We start from the raw sequence: 12,347 nt of genomic DNA on the forward strand, positions 1-12,347 counted from the left end.
TAGCGAGGTTAAAGGCACAAAGGAGCGGGGTCTCCGGGCTCTGGGGCATTTCTAGGCGGTCCCCGGAGCCAGCCGAGGAGACGCTTGGGACGCAGGCAGAGCAGAAGGTGGGCAGAGCCCTCTCTCCCCGCTGCTTTTACCTGCCACAGCTGAAGCATGGCCACTGGCTCTTGCTGAGTCCGCGCCTCGCTCCCGACTGGACAGCAGCCTCCTCCTCCCCAGCCTGCACTTGCAGTTGAGCCGGCGCTCTTCGGACAGGGTACTCTGCGGGCATCGCAGCGTCAAGGTCCCATGGCTGGGACTTCTCCGCGCCCCGCTGGGACGCCCCGGCAGTTTGTCGCGGCGCTCGCCTACGTGCTCCTGAGCTGCCCAGTGCTACGGGGACAGGTACCCTCGCCTGGGACTGAACCCCACCCTGCGCTCTACATGCCCACCTGGGGCGCTCTGGCCCGCGGTAGCCCCGACGGCCCCAGCGTCCTGATCGCCAACCCGGGACTCCGGGTTCCCGTGGGCCGCTCGCTTTGGCTCGATCCGCTCCGGGACCTGGTGATTCGAGTGCAGCCCGGGCACTGGTGCGAGGTGACGGTGCTGGACGCCCTGCCGCTGAGCCACGGTGCGCTCTCCCCCAGCCGCTTCCCCTGCGCCTTCGGGCCCCGCCAGGTCCAGTACACTCACTTCGGCTCCCGAAGCCCGGGACGCGCGCGGGTGCGGCTGCAGCTGCGCTACCACGCCCCGACTTACACGCTGGCACTGCCCTTCACGCTGGCTGTGGACGTGGTCTTCCCCCAGCCGGAGCTGGTGACGCGCAACAGGCCTTTGTTGGTGGAGAAGCCGCGGGGCTGGAGCCAAGCCATCGACAGGAGAGTGCTGGACTTCGCCTCCCTGGGGAACGGAGCCTCTACCGCCAGCAGGTGCCGGCTCACCCTTTTTCCTCCCCACGGCGGCCCACCGCCCAAGTATGGGCGTTTGGTGGATGCCATGGGGGCCCCTCTCCCCAGGGGCGAGAGCGTAGACTGTGAGGCTTTTGTCAGAGCTGGGGTGCGCTACCAGCATACCGCCACCACCCCGTCGCCGAATCGGGACTATGTGTCCTTGATGGCGGAGCTGCTAGGGCCAGAAGACAGAGGCACTGGGTCAGAGGAGGTGCTGCTCCGCGAGCACTTCCAGCTGCTGGTGAGCATCCGCGACGGAGTAGAGAACACTGCACCTAGGCCCAGTTTTGTGGCCCTGATGATGATGGAGGTCAGTCAGTTCTTGCTAACAGCCCTGACCCCTGACTCGCTGGCTGCGGAGGACACGGAGTCTGACCCTGATGACCTGGTCTTCAACATTCTCAATGCCCCCACAACCACGCCAGGGCACCAGGGATACGTGGTCACCACTGACGACCCCCTGGGTCTTCCAGTCTCTTTCTTCACCCAGCGGGAGCTGCGGGAACTGAAAATTGCCTATCAGCCCCCGACAGAGAAATTGGATTCAGAGCACCTCTTCCAGCTGGAGCTGGAGGTGGTGGATGGAGATGGCGCCACCTCAGACCCCTTTGCCTTCATGGTGATAATGAAGCCCATGAACACCCTGGCCCCAGTGGCTGGATATAACCAGGGACTACTGCTATTTGAAGGTCAGTTACAGCCCCTGTCCAGCACCCACAGCCTTCGGATCAGTGATAATGATAACCGAGAGGAGGTGATAGTAACTGCAGTAAGGGGCTTGAGACACGGGCAGCTGGTGGTGCTTGGGGCACCCGCTGGGCGCAAGCATTTCACACCAGAGGACCTGGCAGCAGGGCGAGTGGTGTACCAGCATGATGGCAGCAACACCTACAGTGACAATATCATTTTCCGGATGGAGGATGGGCACCACCAGGTGGAATTCCTCTTCCCTGTCACCATCATACCTGTTGATGATGAACCACCGAAGGTCAAGGCCAACACCGGGCTCTCAGTTACAGAAGGACAGGTGGTCCAGATTTCCCCCTTTGTCCTGAGTGCTACTGATATTGACTCTGATGACTCAACCATCCATTTTGTGCTGGAGGACCAGCCTCTAGAAGAAAAAAAGGAAGAAAGAGGGTGGGATCTGGTCCCTGGTTCCTCTTACTCAACTCAGCACCTGGGAGAGATGCTGCTGAGGCAGGCTGAACCACCTCTGACCCCTGAAGATGAAGATTGGTATTATGTGGAAAAAGAAGGACTTTATGAGAAGGTGGTGACTGAGTGGCTTCAGCAAGACATCATGGAAGGGAAACTCTTCTACCGCCATCTTGGACCCCATAGCCCTCAACCTGTCATGGTCCAGCTGACTTTCCATGTACAGGATGACCATGACCCACCCAATCTATCCAACCAGCACTTCTTCACCATCAAGGTCCAACCAGTGGATCTGCAGAGTCCAGAACTATTTCCAGGAACTACCTTAGAAATGACCGTGCACCAGTACCAACTCACTCACTTCCAGAAGAAATTCCTCCAATATATTGACCAGGACTCAGATGACCAGAACCTGTGGTACACCTTACTGACACCCCCAACTGACACAGATGACAACCACCGAGTCCGGGCTGGAGAAATTGTGCTCACTGATTCGCCAGATACGCCCATCATGCACTTCACCCAGGCCCAGGTAAATCTCCAAAAAGTTGCCTACCAGCCCCCACAGAAGAAACTGGGTATTGTACCACGGGTTGTGCAGTTCACCTACCAAGTGGAGGATGCTGCAGGCAACAGTGTACCTGGCATATTCACATTATTCCTGAAGCCTGTGGACAACCAGCCTCCAGAAGTCACCAACAGAGGCTTTACTGTCTTAGAGGGAGGAAATTTTATCCTCAGCAGTAATGAACTGGATGTCATAGACCCTGACACAGATGTTGACCAGATTGTCTTCATGTTAGTCTGGGGTCCCCAACATGGACACCTGCACTACTTAAATAAACATATGGTTCCAGGGGAACTTTTCATGCAAGCTGACATTATTAATGGGAGTGTCTCTTACCAGCACAGCAGAGACCAGATTACCAATGACACCTTCCATCTGGAGGTAAGTGACAGGGTGCACCACATACCCATCACCGTCCAGATTTCCGTGCATCCCACTACTGACAAAACTCCCAGGATCTCTATTACAGGTAGTCCATTATTAGATGTTTCCTTAGATGTACTAGAGAGCAGAGTCACTGAGATCACCATGGGCATCATACATGGCAAAAAGAAGGGCGCAGGTGACTTGATGCTGTCTTTCATTATGGAGGATAGCCCAAAATTGGGTACTCTTCTAGTGAATGGCTTACCTGCAGAACGATTCACCCAAGAGGACCTCATCAGTGGGACAGTAGTCTACGTCCACACTGGGGGTGAAGTTGGTTTCCAGAAACAACATGATACCTTCAGCCTCACCCTCTCCAAGGATTCTTATCAATGGGTGGTGGGAGACAGCATAGTGGAGAGAGTGCAGGTGCAAGTGGTTGTGCTGCCTGTGGACAATGTGGCACCCACAGTCTTGGTGGGGGAGTTCTATATTGTTGATGAAGGCGGGAAGAGTCCCTTGACCTTACAACATCTCAATATTGAAGATGTGGACACACCCCAAGATGAAATCCTATGCACAGTTACTGGTCAGCCAGCCTCTGGCTACCTGGAAAACATTGCACCAGCTCCCGGCTCAAAAGAATCACGGGCTGGTAGTCCCATCAGTGCTTTCTCCATCAGAGATGTCCAAGCGAGGCATATCAATTATGTACAGAGTATTCACAAGGGGGTAGAGCCACAAAAAGATCAATTCATCTTTCATTGTTCTGATGGCATCAACTTCTCCCCAAATGTCTTCTTCCCTATAATCATTTTACCCACCAATGATGAGCAGCCTGAACTTTTTGCCGGTGAGTTTGTGGTATTAGAGGGGATGAGCCTGGTCATAGACACCCCACTGCTCAATGGAGCAGATGCTGACTTGCCACCAAATGAGCTTCACTTTCAGCTCACAGCCCTCCCTCAGCATGGCCGAATCGTACAGCAGCTGGCCACAGGCAGCCAGCCCATCCACAGCTTCACCTTACAGGAGATCCAGGAGGCCTCCACTATTGTGTATGAACATGATGACTCTGAAACCACAGAGGATAGTTTTGAGGTCTGGCTGAGTGATGGCAAGCACACCACCCACAGGAAGGTACCCATTATGGTGATCCTGGTGGATGATGAAACCCCTCGACTGACCACCAATGATGGGCTGGAGGTAGAGACTGGACACACCAAGGTCATCACAAATTGGGTCCTTAAGGCCACAGATCTTGACTCCGATGAAAAGAGCCTCAGTTTTGTTCTCCGTTCAGGGCCTCAACAGGGGCTTCTACAGCGGCTGAGAAAACCCAGAGGGGAAGTGAGAAATAACCTCACCCTAGGAATGAACTTCACCCAGGATGAGATTGACAGAAGCCTCATCTGTTACACCCACACAGGCCAAGATGGAGTCCTTGACATTATCAAGTTTGATGTGACTGATGGGATTAACCCTTTGATAGACCGCTACTTCTACATCACTATTGACAGCTTAGACAGGGTCTTCCCTGAGGTGGTTAGCAAAGGGCTTACCCTGACAGAAGGTGGCAGAGTGACCCTTACCACCAATCTGCTTAGCACCAGTGACATCAACAGCCCTAATGAACAGCTTCACTTCAGGATCACACGGGCTCCTAGCATGGGGCACTTAGAGAGCTCTGACCAGCCTGGGAAGCCCATTGCCTCTTTCACTCAGCTTCAGTTGGCTAGCAACAAAATATTCTATGTCCACACTTCAAATGATGAGATAAAGACAGACAGCTTTGAGTTTCACGTGACTGATGGACTCAACCCTGTGTTCCAAACCTTCAGGATCTTCATCACAGATGTGGATGATAAGAAACCTATCTTGACCATCCATAAACTAATACTGCAGGAAGGGGAAAGCAAACACATCACTCCCTTTGAGTTGACAGTGGAAGACAAGGATACTCCAGATGATCTTCTCCTCTTTACTGTCACCCAGCTCCCCATCCATGGTAGGATTTTGTACAATGGCAGTCATTCTGTGACCACCTTCACCAAGCGGGACCTGAATGATAACCTGATTAGCTACTGGCACGATGGCAGTGAGACGACTGAGGACAGTTTCTCCTTGACTGTGACAGATGGCACTCATGCTGATTTCTATGTCTTCCCAGACACTGTCCTAGAGACACACAAACCTCAGGTAATGAGGATCCACATAAGTTCTCTAGACAACAGGCTCCCCCAGATTGCCACTAACAGAGGTGCATCAGCCTTGAAGCGCCTTCACACTGGACACATGAGCTTCCTGATTACCAACAGGTCTCTGAGGGCAGAGGATCGAGACGGTTTCCATGGGCTCCTGAAGTATAAAGTGACCAGAGGACCAGAGCATGGCTTCATTATCAACACTGGCCTTGGAAACCAGAGCACGCAAGTGTTTATGCAAGGTTAGTAATGATATCCCCAATACCTCAGTCCCTCTCCATGAGCAGATCAGGTCTCCCACTTCTGAATAAAATTTTCCCAACCTCAGACCATTGACAGACAGATTTTGATTCTAATGAAATACGGTGGAATATGAGATTATTCTGATAACAAAAAAGGGCAACTAGTCCTTTTCTAGCCATTTCATCAGGATGCCCATTTAACAGGAACTCTCGGACATCCAGTAAGGCTGGTAGTTATGCCCTAAAATTGCAGAATGCAGGTGGACAGTTTCTGTTTCTGAAATATCATCGTAAGATATGATTACATTAATTTTGATATTATCAGTTTAATTTCAAAGAATGACATACCTAGGAATTGTTTTCATAGTTTATCAGTAAATTTAGATTTCTGAAGATGATATTTTGTACTTAGATTTTGGAGATAAATATTACACTGCACATTTTATTGTACTATTCAAATGTAACTTCTGCATCTAAAAAAAAAAGCATAGAACTAAATTTTCCTAAGTTTGTGGAGGGATATGTTTTAAAGATCTTTTTAAAAATACATTTGTCATTATTACTAATGGTGAACTTGAGGCAGGTTCCTCTGTTTTCCCAGGTAAAGTGACACCTGCTGTCTGTGGCAGCTCTTTACATTGTCTTAAAACTTTTTCATGTAGCTTTACCCATGAAATGTGAAGAGATACATGGAATTTTTCTATATGCGATACATATATACCTAAATGCAATCTTAGAGTAAAACTTATGAAGGGTGTTTAAAAAATAGTTTGGTTACATTTTCAGAATCACTTCTAAAGCCAATGAAATCATGTGGTTTTATAAGAATTATCTTTCTAAATAAATACCCCCAAAATGCAAATTGTCTTTAATATACTAATGATTATCAATACAAAAAACACAATTACAGACCAAGTGACAAATTCTCAAAAATCCAAGAGAATAGGCAATAAAAATTCATTTTATTCCCATTTTCTTTTGTCTTAGAATGCAGCAGTTATTCTTGTTTAAATTCATTTTGACTAATAGTTAATGAATAACCACCATCATGCCAAGCATCTCCAGGCTTGTGCAGAAGACCTAAACCAGATAGACTCAATTTTCCATAGAGGATGTTGTAAAACATGCATCACTAGAATGTCTTTCTTGTTGGGGATGATCCTACAGATCATACACACAGCACGGTAACAAAATTTTAAATAATGTTCTATTTTTCCCAGTGTAACTTTAAGAAAAAATTAGATTCATGTTCACTTAATCATTTTTTTAAAGTTAGATTTGTAGGCATTTAATTATTTTAAAATTTCTTTATTGTAGTATTTCCATGCCTTAACCCATTGAAATTCCTAACATACTCATTTTCTGTTGTGCCAATATGATGAGTGATACTTGCTCTTTTATTAGCTGACATTGATGAAAGGAGGATCTGTTACGTCTTGAATGAAGGCAGCAAAGAAACAAAGGATATCTTCTACTTCTCTGTTGAAGACAATGGTAAGTCAGCATTAAAAGGGAGTCTTGGTTATTTAAAATCAATATGAAACTGAAAAAAATTAAATTATTTACACAGTAAACACGATCGGTGTATGTCAGAGTACCAACAAATGAATTCTTTTTACTCTATTTGCAGCCCTATGCCAAATGATTCTTGACAAATCACTGTTTTGGAAGGGGAAGCAATGAGGAATTTCAATAATGAGATATGAAGTTTTTTACCTGACCTAGATTATGTGTGACATCCTATAGGCAAGTCAATCTCTTCCGGTGGTTCTGAGAATCTGACTGGTGGTTTCTGTCATTCTGGAACAAATTAGAAAGTCCACCTTTAGATTTTGTGAGGATTTTCAGCCCCAGAACTGAATCTTAGTGGCTCCTTGATCTCCAAATTGTAATCTTCCTGGATGCGGTGAAAAATAGGTTGACCAGCATAGAGGAAAACTTGCTCTAAAAATTGCCTGCGTACGCTGCACCTTTATCTGTTTACTCTGTCCTCAAAGTAGCATAATGGGAAGCGACGAGCTAATGGAAGGTGCTTTACTCAGCTAGGAATGGGCTGATTATGTTGTCAAAGAAAAATTATTTTGCAGTATGACAGAATAATTGCAAAACTTATGTCTGTGTGCTGCTTGCCACTCGATAACCTTTCAGTATAAATCATTACTCATTCCTAGTAAGTAACATGCCAATCGTGTTCCAATTTTCTTCCTCAGTTGTGTGCCATCATTCAGGACTGTTTTGGAAAACAGTCTTATATGAAGGCTGTGTAGTATACTGAGTTTGAATCCCAGCCCACCCTATGTGACCTTCAAAAAAGTAACCTGGTCTTCTCTGTGACTGATTTCACTCATGTATAAAATGGTGGTCTTCATACCACTTCCAAAGGGCTGCCAAGAGGATTAAGTGAGATAATATATGTAAAGCATTTAGCACAAAGTAGATGCTCATTAATAATGAGTCATCCCTCTCCACCTCTGATGAGACAAACTACACTGGAAACCACTGACACCTCCTCTCTATCTTCTCACTTAAAGTTTAAAATCTGATCTTTCCTTCATTTTCCAAGTTCCCAAGGACCAAAGTCACTAAAAAGATGAAGATACATTTAAGCCTTCCAAACTGACTCACTAACGTAAAGCACATGTGAGATTCAAGTAGTTTATAGTGACTATTTTTCTTTCTGTTTTCTAGAAGGATGATATTCTAAAAAGATGTGTATCTGACTTGGACACTATACTTTCTGGGCGACATCAGAAACAAGAGTCAGTCTGTGATGATAAATGTGAATTTTATATTGCTACCATTCTTGAGTACTTTCTGTGGACCCGGCAATGCTTACATACATTATGACTTCTGATCCTCACTGTAAAATAAGAGGTAAACATTATGATGCCCATTTTAAAATGAAGGCACCAAGGTTGACTAACTGGACTGAAGTCATACAGGTAATAAGCAGGTGAACTGAAATCAAACCCAGATATTGCAGATTCCAAAGCTAAGGTTCTTAAGCACGATTGCTACACTACCTCTGTTCATTAAGCCAAAACCATGGACAAAAGTCAGGGAATAAGGCAAAGACAGCACTTTCTCACCTCACAAAGAAGCCCCTAGTAAATTAAAGTGATAATAATAACCAAACATGGACTCCAAAATATTTGAGGACACATTTGCTCATAGTTGGATGTCCATACGCTGATTCAATATTTATGCAGTTATTTGTTCCCTGGATTTTTTTGTTGTTTTCTGAGTATCCTGCACAGAGCCGTATCTGCCCATTTTGACCATTCTTGGGATAGCTCACAACTGTTGAATTACTCGCTTAAACATTTTCGTGTCAGGTATTTTCAAATTTTATAAATTTATTTCTCTACAAGAGCCAACTTGAACTTTTCTTTTAAAATATCCCAGTTGTGGGGGGGTGGGGGGCGGGCGCCTGGGTGGCTCAGTTGGTTAAGTGTCTGCCTTCAGCTCAGGTCATGATCCAGGATCCTGGGTCCGAGCCCCACCTCAAGCTCCTCACTTGGCGGGGAGCCTGCTTCTCCCTCTCCCTCTCCCTCCACCTGCTGCTATCCCTGCTGTGCTGTCTCACTCTCTGTGTCAAATAAATAAATAAAATCTTTAAAAATATATATTAAAAAATAATAAAAAATAAAATATCCCAATTTTTAAAATATTTCCCAAATGGAATGTTGAATAAGTTTACAATTTATTAATATTTTTATCTTGACAGCATACAGCACTAGCAGAAAGTACTGCTTCCAGTTATTTAAGCTTTTGGAATTGGATACACTTCTAAGGATGCATTTTTTACCAATGGGCTGAAGTAGAATTTGTTGTTGGTGTTGGTGGTGGTGGTGGTACCAACTTTCGAGGCATTAAAAGAAGACTGTGCCCTACCGCTAGGACTATGTATTAGGCACATCCTCGGATGAGCTCAGGGGTCTTAAAGGTGGACGTATCAGCAATATGACTCCAGAGCTGCAATTTATTAGAACCCCAAGCTTGATAGCAGGAAGGTTTCCAATCCATAGGCTCTGAAACCAGGTTGACTGCACTCAAACTCCAGTGCCACCGTTTAGTGGTTGTGTATCTTTGAGAAACTGTGCTTTAGTTTGCTCCTCTGTAAATTGGAGATGATTATAGTGTGTATCTCATAGGATTATTATGAGGATTTCATTGGTTTCCCATTGCTGCTACAATGAATTACCACAAATTTAGTGGCTTAAAACAACCCAGACTGACAAGTCTGTCGTTCAGAAGTCCCAAGTGGTTCTTACTGGGCTAACATCAAGGTTTGGGCAAGGCTCCCTTCCTTTCTGAAGTCTCTAAGGGAGAACCCATGTCCTTGCCCTTTCTAGCTTCTAGGAACTGTCCCATTCTTCCATATTCAAAGCCAGAAGTGTCCAGTCTTTCTCGTGTTGTTTCACTCTGGCCCCAACTCTCCTGCCTCCCTCTTTCCCTACAAGAATCCCTGTGATTACATCGGGCTCACCTGGATAATCCAGGATACTGTCCCCGTCTCAGAAACTTTAATCACACCTGCAGAGTCCCTTTTTCCATGTGATACATACACAGGTTCTGGGAATGAAGATATGGACATCGTTAGGGGGCCATCATCCTAAGTACCGCAAGCATTAAAGAAACAACATGCACGAGGCACTGAAGAGAGCCTGGCACAAAGCAAGCACACGATAGAATTATCAGCTGAGATACCAAGTGTTGTATTTCTCTTTTTTCAGGTAAAAAGAAAAGTAACAATTTATTCCTGAAAATCTATAGTTAGATCAGTTGATTATATAAAAATTTCAACTTCTTTTTTTTAAGATTTTATTTATTTATTTGGCAAACAGTACAAGCCGGGGAGCGGCGGGTAGAGGGAGAAGCAGGCTCCCCTCTGAGCTGAGCAGGGAGCCCAACGTGGGGGTCAATTCCCGGACGCCGGGGATCATGACCGTAGGCAGACGCTTAACCTACTGAGCCACCCAGGAACCCCCCAAAATTCAACTTTTAAACTATTATGGTGAATTATCTTATTGGGGTACTGCCTGGAACTCTTGGCTTCTCATCGTTTTCTCTGCCCACTTATAAACTGATTTCATATTTATTAGAAGCCCACTAAGAAAAAAAAAAGTCCACTAAGGAGACAAAGGAAGAAGAGGAAGTAACTCAGACCCACTGTTCTAGGCTTTGCCACTGCACGCTGAGCCAGGGCGCACAGGAATACCTTGCCTATCCGCATCCCGTTTCCTGTAGCAATTGTGCCTTTTTCTTTTTGCTCTGCTATAGTTAAATGAAGTAACATATGCCAAAAATATAATAGGATACCCACCATCCATCAATTCCCCAATAAATACGAGTTTTCTTTTCTTCTTTCCTCTCCAGTAGTTACGCACACACCTATATTTGTGTACACGGCTGAACTGGGAATTCAAATGGAAATCGTTTACAATGTACCTAGTTTGTGTGTTCCATCTGTTTCTGCATCATCAATTTTGAGTAACTCAGACTAAGGCCATTGCCGTCTCTTTTACAACATTGGTGGTAAATTTCATTACGTTCAAGTTTATCGTGAAAGCCACTGGTAGAATAGGGAATGCATTTTAGATTTCTAAAGCTCTGAACTGTACCAATTAAGCATACTGTCAAGTTCATCCATCTTCCTCTCTGTCATTATACTCATAGATTTGTCTTGAAATTTTGCGTATCTCTACTATATGTAATGCCGAATGGATCTGTTCTACTTGCCATATAATAACATAACCTTAAATTTATATAGCACTTAATATTTCTACAAAGTGTTTTTATAGATGTTATTCCAATTGACCTTTACTATAACTTGTAAGACAGAAATTATCATCTCAGATTTTAAGATGAAGAAGTGGGCTTGAAGAATTAAAATGATCCACACAAAGGAACCATCAGAAACATTAAGTCAATACTTTCTAATAAAGCCACACTAAATGATTATATGGGAGTGAGACAATTTTAGTTTGGGGATGTGTTACAGATATTTCACATTCTCCTTAAGACCTGAAACAAATTGTTTTATTTCCTCTTAAATTATTCAGTGTCTAAAACCAATCTGATTAACACTATGAATTTTGATATTTGAATTTTTTTTTTAATTTAACCTGATACATGCCTCATGGTCCCTATGAGTACCAGTTTTCCTTGTAGGTGAAGTGTCTTTTTTTTAAAAGATTTTATTTATTTATTTGAGAGAGAGAATGAGAGAGAGAGAGAGAGAAAGAGCATGGGAGGGGGGAGGGTCAGAGGGAGAAGCAGACTCCCTGCTGAGCAGGGAGCCCGATGTGGGACTCGATCCTGGGACTCCAAGATCATGACCTGAGCCGAAGGCAGTTGCTTAACCAACTGAGCCACCCAGGTGCCCTGAAGTGTCTTTTTTAAGCAAGTTATGAAAGTAAAGTAAGAGCAACAAAAAGTTTTTTTTAGGACCAGTGATAGAACTAACGTAAGTCCAGTAAGTCTGCCCATGCAGTTAAGGTAATAACAAACTTGTTGAGGGCTTTAACTCTCTAGAACACATCTAAGAATTCAAGAGCAAGGCAGAAAACGTCTCTGAATAGTTAACTCAAAATCTGTGGCCCGATATTTTCACACGTGACTCAAAGAAGCCCTTAGTTGGAGTCTATTTACTCTTATTTCCCAAACAATTCTAATTTTATTTTAAAGAAAAACAGTGGTAAGAAGAGAGTTGGGGTTAAAATCAGAGACCTACAGGATGCAGAAGAGATAGATAAAAATGAGCAGCCAAAGGATTCAAATTCAGGAGAAACCAAGAGGCAATGTAGTGAAGAGACATTCAACATATTTCTATAATACGGCAGAAGTGTAACTGCAGTAAGATTATAAAACGTTT

The 12,347-nt window shown here is 44.8% G+C and overlaps 1 protein-coding gene across 1 annotated transcript in view; it reads left to right on the forward strand.

Annotated features, from left to right (window-relative positions):
- The first annotated feature begins 291 nt into the window (after positions 1–291).
- The window catches only part of FREM3 (FRAS1 related extracellular matrix 3), an 83,729-nt gene continuing 71,673 nt past the window's right edge, over positions 292–12,347 (forward strand). The window contains exons 1-2 of the mRNA XM_021679321.1: positions 292–5,470; positions 6,875–6,964. Of these exons, the coding sequence (XP_021534996.1) occupies positions 292–5,470; positions 6,875–6,964 (5,269 nt within the window). The remainder of the gene's footprint in view (positions 5,471–6,874; positions 6,965–12,347) is intronic.

The sequence above is a fragment of the Neomonachus schauinslandi genome, chromosome 2, assembly GCF_002201575.2.
Source record: "Neomonachus schauinslandi chromosome 2, ASM220157v2, whole genome shotgun sequence".
Taxonomy (NCBI): domain Eukaryota; kingdom Metazoa; phylum Chordata; class Mammalia; order Carnivora; family Phocidae; genus Neomonachus; species Neomonachus schauinslandi.